The sequence below is a fragment of the Homarus americanus genome, unplaced genomic scaffold (assembly GCF_018991925.1).
Source record: "Homarus americanus isolate GMGI-L3 unplaced genomic scaffold, GMGI_Hamer_2.0 scaffold59495, whole genome shotgun sequence".
Lineage (NCBI taxonomy): Eukaryota > Metazoa > Arthropoda > Malacostraca > Decapoda > Nephropidae > Homarus > Homarus americanus.
In genome coordinates, this window is record NW_024732415.1 from 2,801,092 (window position 1) to 2,814,418 (window position 13,327).

The following is a 13,327-nucleotide window of genomic DNA, read 5'->3' on the forward strand; positions in this document are numbered from 1 at the left end:
CAGAAGACATTCCGCTGGGTAAGGTGATATTTTCCTGCACTATACATGAAAATAAGTAATGTACTTTATCTGATGTTATGATGTAGTTAGGTTAGTTGATTTATTTGCACTTTAGCTTCATGTGGCGAAGAGCTATATTTTAGCTGATGGTAGCTGTGTGGTGGAATAGTTTAACTTGGCAAGGTGAAAAGTGCCACAGTTGAGTGTAGCAAATTACAATCTAAACTGTGTCAGAAGCTGGACTGTCACAACAAACACCAGCTAAATCATAACTTTTCTCATTGGATAAAGCTAACCTGCCAGCATCTTACACCAGCTAGAACCAGTGGTTCTCAACCTTTTTCACTCCATTCCCCCCTTGAGGAATTTTCAACATCTTCGTGGCCTCCTTCATTTTTCTCCCCCCACAAATAATGTTGAAAAATAAAATGCAGATGAAGACAATACCCTTATTTTAATTTCAAGGTTGACAAACATCATTATCTTATATTTTGATAGACTTACATGATTTACAAAACTGACGTCACTAGACTAGAGTGACTACTAGACAAGCCTCACAGCAAACTTGAATTTGGTTGGGAAAAAGTTCATATGACCTCTGCATATTTTGTCACAGCTCAATGGGAAGGCTGACATTGTTTCCTTTCAGTCAGGTGACTGATCCGAGGTTGTGTCACTGACAATGCACATCTCATGTCCGGATCCACATCCAGTTGGTTCCGGCTTTTACTCTTTATACGTAGAAGGGTGGAGAAACCAGATTTGCATAAATAGGTAGTTGAAAGAGTCAAGAGGACTCGAAGTGCAATCTCGCTAACTTTTGGATATGACTGATACATTGAGCACCAGAATACAGTCAGAGATCTTTCTTCATAGAGATCTTTGGCAGCAGAATCATTCTTGAGATCAATAAATTCGTCCTGAACAACATTGGGAATTGTAGCAATATCAAGAGTGCCAGAGAAAGGATTCCTCACCAATTTCCCATCTTCCTCCTCGAATTCTGGGAAATACTTTTTGAGCTCACTTTCCAAGGATTTCAGGTGCTGAGTGATTTCAGTTTTGAGTGATGGGTCAAGCAGATGATCTACATTCTCATCAAGAACAGTTGAAAGATTCTCAAACATGGCAACATTTCCTGCATTGACTTTCCTTTGCCACTTCTGGAGCTTGGCAAGAAATGCACGAAGACAATCCATGAGGTGAAACACATTTCTGTCCTTGCCCTGCAGCTTGAGATTCAACCTGTTTAGCTGCTCAAATATATCTGCTAAATATGCAAGACGAGGCTCCCACAACACCTCATTGAAGTGACTTAATAGATCATCTTTCCCTTGAACTTCCAGGAACAACTTAAGCTCTCCGCGAAGTTCAAACACTCGAGTCACAACATTACACCTTGGGAAAGCCAGCGCACTTTGGAGTAAAAGAGGAGGGCTTCATGCTCTGAATCCATGTCTCTACAAAGGTTCTGGAAAAAGCGAGAGTTCAGATCTCCAGCTTTGACACAGTTGACACATTTGACCACTACCTCCAGGATCTTGCAAAGTTCATCAGGGAGGGTTTTCGACGCCAGTGCAAAATGATGGATCATACAATGGATCCCCTTGGCATTCGGAGCTACTTCCTTGACACGCTTCTGGAACCCCGATTTTGATCCCATCATCGCCGGAGCCCCATCCGTACAGACTCCACAACAATTATCCCAGCTGATCCTGTTAGCTGTGAAGAAAGAAGACAGCTTTTCCATCACATCTACATCTGTTGTGGTGGTCTCAAGCTGTGTACAGAGCAGATATTCCTCCCTGAGTAGCTGTGCACAAGAACTCACGTCCGTTGACTCATCCAGCTGTATTGTAAACATACCAGTTGGAGATAATTTGATCTCCTGTATCACTTTTTCCTTTATGTCATCTGACATTTCATTAATTCTCCGTTTCACTGTATCGTTTGACAAGGAAATTTGTTGAATTTTACGTTCACTTGCCTCTCCAAGAACCTGTTTGACCATTTTTAAAGCACATGGCTTAATTAAAGTTTCCCCAATTGTATGGGGCTTCTTTTGCTTTGCTATTTTCGAGGGAAACCTCGTATGATGCCTCAACTACAATCCGTTCATGGCGCCTGAAGAAATCGGTGTCTCTCTCCGCATACTGTGGATGGATCGTCATCAGAAGATGCTTCAGCTTACTAGGCCTCATAGAATCGTTCCCCAGCACTTTGAAGCACAGCACAGTGAGGTTTCTCAATGCCATCAGCGAGGATTGACGTAAATCCGTAGTTAATGTATCCATCGATGTACTTCCTCTTCTTAGCAACACTAGTAGCCATCACAAATCTAGAGAAAATAAAAAAGACAATGTCAGAACAGACAAACAGACAAGTGATAAAGACTAAAGAATGATAAAGAAGGACAGATAAATAGGACAAGAGTTAGAATGGTAAAAACACACACACACATTCACATACATAACACGCCCATGCACTCACACATAAAGCACACATACAGTCATACACAAACATGCACACGGGTAAACATTCACACTCAAGTTAGCAAGCTGAAGTGTACTTCCTGTAAACAAGAACACTCCTCCTTTGACAAACACTGCCCAACTTGGGAGAATGAGAAGAATAGTGAGTCATACCAATTTAGCACTAAAAATGGTAGGATTATATAAGTAAAGAATGAGTATGAACAACAATGGCACCGATAAATAAGGAAATAATTAATAAAGGAAGTGTACAAATATTTCACCCACGTAAAGCAGCGACCACATGAATTATGAAACAAAATAAGTAACAACAATTACGGAGTATATTATGCTTGAGTCAAGCTCAAACACAATATATGGTTCAGAGACAATACACTCCACTGTTTTCGTGATGGTATCCCAGGCCAGACTGAGATCATTCGGTCCTATCACCACTTGCAAAGGGATGACACACGGACACGTACTGAACAAGTCAGTTCAGCAGCTCGGTCCAGCGCCTGTCACACAGACAGGGACTGGACCTGTGAAATCTTAAATAATCCGTAAAAAAAAAAAAATAGCACCAGAGTATGTAAATATTAAAATTGTATTGTCGTTATGATTAATCAAAATGAAAAAAAAAGAATGAAAATTCTCTTCTGCCAAGTCAAAATAAGTAATTGTTTAATTCAGATTCCCAACATTATTTGGAAACGTACAATTTATAACAGCTCGCCGTGGCTCCCCTAAATTCTTGCCGTGGCTCCCTTGGGGGGCATGGCCCCCAGGTTGAGAACCACTGAGCTAGACTAAATCTCTTTATTCTAAGAAGCTAAAGTAGCACACCATAGTTAACACATACTTAAAATAGCTGTATTCATCGAAAGAAACTAAATTTAACTAAACACAAGCTAAACTATAGCTTTTCACCCTATGAAATTTATGCTAGTTAAGCTATTTTTTTCACTTTTAAAAACTAAATCATTGCATGCCACGACAACAGCTAACGTTAACTAAACTATAGTACTTGCCTTCAGATGCAAAGCTATACCACATTACACAGCTAACACCAACCATATGTCTCTTCTTGCCCCGAGAGACTTAATTACCACATCAAACAACTATCAGCTAGCACAACCTATAAGTGGAAGAAGCTAGACACACAAAACAGCTAAAAACAGCTAACATAAGATAAACAAAAAATAAGCTATCACACCATGCAGCTAACACCAGATGGCCAATTGTTTTTTCCAGTCAGGCAGCAAACGCTAAACTTTATTGAATGATTAAAAGCTATTACATCACACGACTAACAGCTAATGATAAACAAAGCATTAATTTCAATATAAAAAGCTAAACTCTAACATCACACACTAACACGAACAGCTAACACCAGCTAGATTCTTTACGTCGAGTCTCACAAAGCTACACATGATAGGCTTTAGCTTTTGTAGTTATCATAAGGTAATTTAACATTGAACAGCTAACCACCACCATCAACGCCATCAACTACCACCACCTTCACCATCAACCACCACCATCTTCACCATCAACCACCACCATCTTCACCATCAACCACCACCATCTTCACCATCAACCACCACCATCTTCACCATCAACCACCACCATCTTCACCATCAACCACCACCATCTTCACCATCAACCATCACCATCACCCACCATCAACATCAAAGAGAAGTCGTCGATGAAAAACCAACAACTCTTTTTTCTGACCTGAACAAAAATTCCCTCGGTCGAATCCTTCCTTGACAGGAGACGGGAGATGATCTTTGCTTTGATCTCTCTCTCTCTCTCTCTCTCTCTCTCTCTCTCTCACTATGCATCTCTTTTTCTCCCCCTCGACCCCTGTCTCTCATACCTTACTCCAGCACGGGGTTATAATAATCTCACCTCCTCGTATGTCTCGTTATCTCACCATTATCTCAATGTTGTGAATCACATTTCTCAATCCATTTGAATTTATAGTTTATGTAATAATATAAGACAGTTTATATCAGTGTTACTCAATTACCCTTTGTGTTGGGAACAGTCACACAAATTTCCTAGCTGGCAAAGATCCGGATGAAAGGTTTAATTTACAATGACGCAATAACAAAGAAATAAGTATACTTTTTGTGATTTATTTCCAGCTACTGGTAGTTTTAATCTCTAAACGTTTTCAAAATACAAATTATTTAAAAAATGAACTAGTGCTCTGTAAACAAGAAAGAATAACGAGGTCACGCTATGTATTGTACAGTCGGGTCAAAGGCAACCATCCATCCCTCTCTTGTTGTGGAGCGACCCTGAGGAGAGGAATAAAAAACTGATCCAATTCTCTGTAACACAACAATAGACTGCGGGTCGTGGTAGGTACTGGGGGCGTTTCATTAATCATCATTAGTGTTAAAAGTGACACTTTGTGTTTCATGCCAAGTTTCTGTAGTTTGGTACAAATGATGTGACAGCTAGTTTAAGGCAACGTTGAAGGTGTTAATTGGGGATGTTGGAGAGGTATTTCTTCTTCACTAAATACTTGGTGGAAGAAACAGACTCACAAGAGTAAGTGGAACCAAAATTGTGAGAATATGCGACTTTGTGCAGGTGACGGGACGAGCTGGAGACACATCCTCTTTCAAGGCCACATTGTATTGTAGTTTAATTATTTCTATTTGGGTTGGTGCAGCTCACACCCATTTGGATATCTGTTTTGTTTCGTGTGAAAACTCTGAGCCGTTTGTGGCCAGGAAGGGTTGTGATTGAAGAGCAGCAGCTGTCGTCCTAGAGAGGAATCATTAAAATATGCCTTGAAATCATCAATATGATTCTCGATGAATAGAACATGGTTATGATCTTTCCTCCTTTGGTTTGTTCCTAAAGTTTGGGGAAGTGAAGGTTCTCTCTGAAGACCATAGGTGAAAAGTTTCACTTTTTTCTGGAAAACTCAAACTGCTGATATCAGATCACACGCTGTGCTGTTTCCTCCTTGCAGCTTGACATAAAGATCGTCGAGATGAGATGTATTATCTGCTAAAAATGCTACAATTTCCATATTCTTGTCATCTTGCAAAATCTCTGAGAACTGGTTTGCCTTAGCACTCGTTTGGTCATTGATGAAATTTTGTATCTCTTTCCCAACTGCTCAACATTTCTCCAAAACCTCGCCCTTACTGAGCCATCTTACATTGTTGTGCATGAGTCAATCATCATAGCTGGGACTGACCAGTCGGTGAGCCACGCAGCATCTTCTCCATGACCACAACACACTCATCCCCCAGACTGACACACAGGACGGATTGGTGGATTATTCAGTGGTATGATAACATGGCAGGATGGTTCTCTCCCTCATCCTAACACTGAACCACTGACTTCAGATCTGTCCCTCCCTGTGTTAGTATCCCCTTTCATGGCCTCACACAGTAGCTGCCACCCAACAGGTCCTCACTCAACCTCACCTTTGTTTCATCATAAAATCTGACAGATGCCAGAAATTGGTCATTGTCAGTAGTATTTGTTGACTCATCTATGGCATACACAAATGCCTGGTGCATTTTTTATGCCACCATCAGCTGTACTGTAAGTTTAAATAAAATAATTAAAACATGAGAAAAAAAACCCTACTGATTAGAGACGTACAGTATTTTAGAAGAATACTTTATGACTTTTCTTCCAGAGAGAGAGAGAGAGATAGATAGATAGATAGAGAGAGAGAGAGAGAGAGAGAGAGAGATGCTGGGGCTGGGGCCCGCATCAAAGCTCGCCGCGGTTTGGATTCGAACCGCGGTCCGCTGATTGATTAGTGCTGGTATATATGATTAAATAAACACACCTTATGTACAAACAAACAAAGCCAATGTTCAAACAAAATAAGTTAGGTACACATGTAAACAGTGTTTGTGCAAAGTGACTTTGCACAAACACTGTTTACATGTGGACCTAACTTACTGCAAACACAAGCACATGATCGTCTATGACTAGTGAAATATAAAAAAAAAACATATTAGTTATCGTTATTTGGTAATTATCCCTATTATACTATATTATATTATATTATATTATATTATATTATATTATATTATATAATATTATATTATATTATATTATATTATATAATATTATATTATATTATATTATATTATGTCTAAATCAAATGTAAGTTTGTATATTTTCAGCCACCGGCTGCAACTCTATTAATAAACCGATTATTATTATTATTATTATTATTATTATTATTATTATTATTATTATTATTATTATTATTATTATTATTACACACACACACACACACACACACACACTGTTCTATTAAGGAGAACACTAAAACCGCCAAAGGCAGTCGTATTTTTTTATTCAAAATACTTCAATTACCGAGGTTATTAAAATCAGTTCATTAATTCTTTATATCCACAACCAACAACTTTTTTGCGTTTCACATCAATCGAAATATTTGATTTGGCTCCAGTAAAAACTTGTAAACCTCAGGTGACTGAAGCCTGACCCCCCCCCCCCGGCCTGACCTCCATGTTAACACCTTGATATGATGACCTCTTGCACCTTCACCCGTCACCTGTGGACCTTCTCCACACTCCCGACTATTCACGCTTTTTGTTGGAAGGTTTCACGTTATAATCATTGCGTAGTGAGGGGCTCTTGGTTCTGTTTTATTAAATAATGCATAATATCGCTAAAGGAATCACCTCAAGATTGGCCCCCCGGCTGTTTAACCTGATGATGAAGCACCCTGACGCTTCTGTTGACGTTGTCAAACATACGGTACAGACGCTGGTGGCGGTGGTCGACGCCACATAACATAACCCTAACTACACAACTTTGAGAGGTCTAAGCTATATCAACTAAACTACACACCAACTATCAGGCACCACAGCAAACAACTGTACAAGAAAACACACCTGCCTGCACAAACATACACCTGTCTGCAGACAGGTTCCGTTAATTCAGGGCCACAAGTGTCTAGTTACAGGTATACAGTTGTTAATATGTATATGGGTTCACGGCTGAATAGCCTGGCTGTCTATGTAACCTATGTAGGCTGTGTAAACTACCAGGTTATTCAACCGGTTACGGCTGAATAGCCACTGCCTATTTTATATTTATTCATTCTTTGTAAGCCGGTGTGACGGAAGCTGAGCAAAAGCTATTAGCTTGTACTGTGTTACTGTGTGTCGGTCCTACCAAGTACGAGCTGCTGTGTTGTAAAACGTAAACAAAAATTAAAGCTTTTAGTAAAAAACTGTACACGCCTGGCCGCCTGACCTACAGTGATTTACTTGCATATATATATATATTTCATGTAAATCCACAATGAAAACGTGGATAAGATAAATCTTGATAAAATCACACGGGAAAATGGAAACAACGGAGTACCTTAGCTTTCGTCTTTATTCAAGATGTCTTGAATAAAGACGAAAGCTAAGGTACTCCATTCATCAATATATATATATATATATATATATATATATATATATATATATATATATATATATATATATATATATATATATATATATGCTGATAAGGAAAGAAGAAAACACTTCGTGTTTTTCTTGCTTTCTTATACCTACCTAGATCACGCACCTACAGTGATTTACTTGCATATATATATATATATATATATATATATATATATATATATATATATATATATATATATATATATATATATATATATATGTGGAAGACCACAGGTTTGAAGACAGAGCTGAAATTTAGTGTACTGTACTGTAGTGTACTGTACTGTAGTGTACTGTGCTGTACCTGCACACCGAAAGTGAAGATGGAGGAGTATGGGAGGTTGGCCTTAATTGTCGGTCCTTAAAAAATGTCTACATCAGGGGCTGGGCCTCTGCTCACGACCACAGTCTTTAATATAAAACCGATACTTTTTTTTTTGGGTGTGCATTTATTTTTGGCCACGGATAATGATAAGGATATAGTGTAGAGCAGTGCTGGCAACCCAAGTGAGTCAGTGGGCCGCATCCATGAAAATTTGATCGTAATAACCCAAATTCAAAAGCCAGAACATTTATCATCACATTTACAATATTTCATCAACATATAGAATCAGATGACTGTAGCACACTGAATCTGACGCCGTAACTTGATACGCGTGACTCACCACCGCCCATATTACCATCCGCAAACAAATATTTGTGTAAATGTGTTGGATAAGTTAAATCTTACATTAATTATAAAAAAAATCACTTCTCCTATAATATAATTAATATTGAAAAAAAAATAGTAGTCAAAACTATTGGTTTCCGCGTCAAGTGCATCCATTTTATAATAACATTTACGTACCAAAGCACAACGATCAACACAACTCTGGCGGGCCGTATCAACCTACTGTAGATCAACCGGCCCCCGCAGGTTGTCGTCCACCACTGCTATGTAGAGGATATTATTGTAGAATTTAATTATTATTGTATATAATTTAGTGGATGTAGTTTTGGTAGTATAATAGATGTAATGAATATGTTAATGTAGTGGATATAGTGTAGATAGTGTAATGGGTGTAGTCTGATAGTAGAGAGGAGGTATTTGGTTAGAGGTACATTCTCGTCTGGGACTCCTGGCCTGAACTTCCACTGAATGCCACTGGATGTTCACCACACGAGTCCCACAAGTTTATTTTACAATGTCAGGGTCAACGTTTGTGGTTTTATAGGCGATTATTATTATATCACATGACGTTGTGATGAAATTAACAAATCAGGTAAAATAATTTTTTTATACGGTGTGAATCAGGGAACCTTATGACCCAAAAGCGGACGGTTGATGGTACAGCACTGAGAAAAATTGAACCAAACGTTTATTTAGTCGTCCCGCTATACACAAAATAGAAAACGAAATATACTCCAATAACTTTGACGATAATATTAGAGTTCTTTATGGATAACTCTTTTTAAAGCCATAACTGTAATGAAAACGCTCATAAAAAGATAAATTTATAATCTTATATCTTTAAAGTGGATACTAAGCCCAGGTAAGAGTGAGCTATAACAAGTACATTACATAGGGCACAGCAAGTATTCAGTCTTTAAAGTTATTCATGACGCAGGAAATATGAACAGATGCTACAGCAGGTGGGTGTGAGGGTAACATCTGCGACACGTCCCTTCTCAAGTATCATTAATCACTAGGTTATGGGGACTTTACAACGCCCAAGTGTCATATACATTCACATTTGGTTAGATACTCCGCCTCCCATCTCTAGGGGCGTCCCAACATAAAAATTCCTTCCATCCCACCAACACCAAAAGTCTTACATTTGTTCTAAGATTCTGTGTCTCCGAATGAGTGTTTGTGTATGAGAAGAATTACATCTGAATTTATTTGTCTTTTTAATCCTTTATCATTAATTATATCTGAATTAATATTTATTACTGTACTATAATTTTTTTAAACATAGTTTCTTTCCTGTGTATAGTAGCGATACAAAGGGGTTACAGTATGCTAGTGATGGTGGTACTCTGTCAGTTCTAGGTTCAATCTCCGGTCTGGACAGATGTGAGACTACCAAACCTTATTTATTACGCCCGGGTACTTCAGTTCCCTTCTGTACTTAACCCTGTACAATAAAGTTCATATTAAAGTAACAAAAACAAAACAAAAACGGACCCCCCTCCCCCTTGACCTGCTAGTTACAGTATGCTGATAAGTGGTGAAACTATTAATAACAAAATATAGGTTGGTAGTATGAGAGGCGATGATGCTGAGGGCCATGATAAGGTTTTGTTTACGGAGATTACGGAACACTAGGATGACGTATCAACAATATAGCCAATAATAGTGGAGATATTAACACTATATACCTATCAGTGATGGCAATATTAACACTATAGCCAATTATGGTGGATATCAACACTATATTGACACTGGTGGATATTATCGACGGGATTACCAATAGCAGTAAAGCTATCAACAATATTGCCAATATGTTGAAGATATCCAGAGTAAATAGCTAATACTGAAGATATCCACACTATACAGTTAATTACAGTGAAGATATCCATATTTTATAGCTAACAATAGTAGAGATCAACAGTATAGCCAATAGTAGAGATCAACAGTATAGCCAATGGTAGAGATCAACAGCATAGCCAATGGTTAGAGATCACCAGTATAGCTAATCACAGGTATATAGCTAACAATAGTAGAGGTCAACAGTATAGCCAATGGTAGAGATCAACAGTATAGCCAATAGTAGAGATCAACAGTATAGCCAATAGTAGAGATCAACAGTATAGCCAATGGTAGAGATCAACAGCATAGCCAATCACAGGTATATAGCTAACAATAGTAGAGATCAACAGTATAGCCAATGGTAGAGATCAACAGTATAGCCAATTATAGTGGATATATCAACAGCATAGCCAATTATAGTGGATATATCAACAGTATATGCAATGATGGTGAATATACTAATACTACAAAGCCATCAGAGGTGAGTGTACAGTAGTCAACTATCAACAAGGTAGTAACAAATGATGATGTCAATACAAATAACAGATAATTATAAAGATATCAACGAAATTGTCAATAGTGTATAGTTGTAACGTAAATGATATCAAACACTATAGCCAATTATGTGAAGATATCAAATATCATAGCCAATAACACAGACGATATGAACACAAACGTACAACACAAAGTTAGAGCCAATAAGACTGTAGAGATGAACACAATAGCCGCTAAGAGTAAAAATATCAACGATATAGCCTGTTATAACGAAGATATCAACCCAAATAACAAGGGCAATGATCAAAAAATAGGTTAAAATGAAACATTGTGATTGGCTGGCAGGGTCTAGGGGCTGGGTGGGTCTGACCGTAGGGACTTGGGCACTTGGGGGGGTCCCCTTGACTCCCCTACTCCCCTGCAAGATTCACAGTCAGTTTCCTCTCAGCCGTCGTCGTGTAAGCACGTTCGCTCGCGCTCGGCCTCGCTACCCACGTGATCGCTTGCGTCAGTGTATAGCAAAAACAGACTTACCGAAAGCATTCATACTATGTTAATAAGTTAAATAGACACATGTTTCACGGTCATGGTGTACAGTTATTGATGTGTGTGACGGAAAAGGACTGTTTGTGTTTTTCAGGATTCTCTGCAGTGATTAAAAGCAAGCAAAAGGTTTCAGCTATGCATGGAGCCTACATAACAGCCGTACTGTTTTTCAACTGTATGTATGTATGTTGTATTAGTACTAAGGGTATTCAGTTACTGCTATTGTGTGTAATTTAAATCTTTTATAATTATTTTTAATAGCTTTTAGTGTTTTTTATTCCAGGCTAAAAAAATGTTTGTCGAATACTGTCAATAGTATATAATTTTTATTTTTTTTAGATGTTAGATATTTACCTTTTGAGTATAAATGCCACAAAATTTTGATATGATTTTAAAGCGTAAATATTACCACTGCTGTCACTATTACTGTTATTATTACATTATTATCATCATCATCACAACCATTACTATCACTATCTCCATAACCATCAAAATTATCGCCACAGCCTCCATAATTACCACAATTATAATTACAATCATCATCATCGCAACTACTATTACTGTTTCTAAAGCAACCACCATCACTATCACTATACCGTCACGACCACCATCACTACTTTCCCCATAACCATTATTGACACCACCACCACCACAATCACCATTATAACCATCACCACAGCCACCATCACTACATCAGTTGTAGAAAATGTGGTTACATATATTGGTTGCGGCGATAGTGTTCGTGATTGTTGTTACGATGATATGTTGTGATTGTGGTGAGGTTGGTTGTAGTAATGGTGATTGTGGTGTTGGTGATTCACTATTACAACTACCAACACCACAATCATCACTACCACTGAATTTCTTGTACTGGGTGGCCACAACTCCCGTTCCTGTTTTAAAATTTTATTACCAGACTTAAAAAATAATACACTTATGCACTTTTTCGCGTTTTGTTGCTTAATTAAGAATTATTTTTTCTTGAAGTCACAGTTTGTAATCTGAAGGTCAAGTTGAAGATGGAAACTACACTGGGGGGAAGCTCAATGTATCATCTGGTTTGTGTAGAGTTGAGAGCAGCTGAGAATGAGATTACCGCCGTCAGTATGGAAAGGTTCCTCCTCTTTCCATACACAGCATTAGCAGGTGGTTCACAAGTTTCGGGGGAGAGGTAGTGTGACTGACTTGCTTCGAAGTGTAATACATCCAGGTGTTATTTAAAGAAACCATTGCCAATGTCCAAGATACATTTCAACGCAGCTCTAGAAAGTCTATCCGTCGTGCTTTTAACGATCTGTAGCTACTAGAGTCACGGTACACAAAGTCGTACACAAGAGATTGAAACTTTACGCGATTAAAATGTAAATATTCCAAGGTTTACAACTTAATGACAAGCCTCGGCGTTATGAGTTTGCCTGTTCCACGCTGAACTCTGTTGACGAGAACTTCCGTGGCAGATGGAGGCGACGACCCCTTCTCCTCTCCTAGCCTCACGGTCTGCCTTGGTCTTTGGGCTTGTTGTTACGGGTATGTAAAGATGTATGTTTCCCAGACCCCAGTTGCTGACCCTGAAACACCACGGTTCTCTTACGGTATACATGTTTTTTTTTTGGGGGGGGGGTCATAAAATCTTAAGGTAGGAACGGGATTACCATATGACACCATACATCCATAAACCTCACTATCACCAGCTACCATAACTACTAATATTATCCCCCTATTACCATCACTATCACCATACCTATATTACTATCACCACTACAACTTAATTATCATAATGACTACATATTATGACCATCACCTACTATAACAACTACTACTATCACCATCTA

At 38.4% G+C, this 13,327-nt stretch overlaps 2 protein-coding genes across 2 annotated transcripts in view; one reads left to right on the top strand and one right to left on the bottom strand.

The window, feature by feature from the left end:
- Positions 1-439: 439 nt before the first annotated feature.
- Positions 440-13,327, bottom strand: part of LOC121868605 (protein ZBED8-like) — a 46,612-nt gene continuing 33,724 nt past the window's right edge. Inside the window, exon 2 of the mRNA XM_042369392.1 lies at positions 440-2,338. Coding sequence (XP_042225326.1) covers positions 1,385-2,011 — 627 coding nt within the window. The 5' untranslated portion in view covers positions 2,012-2,338 and the 3' untranslated portion in view covers positions 440-1,384. The remainder of the gene's footprint in view (positions 2,339-13,327) is intronic.
- LOC121868604 overlaps positions 11,399-13,327 on the top strand; it is a 223,696-nt gene continuing 221,767 nt past the window's right edge. The window contains exon 1 of the mRNA XM_042369391.1: positions 11,399-11,670. Coding sequence (XP_042225325.1) covers positions 11,523-11,670 — 148 coding nt within the window. The 5' untranslated portion in view covers positions 11,399-11,522. The remainder of the gene's footprint in view (positions 11,671-13,327) is intronic.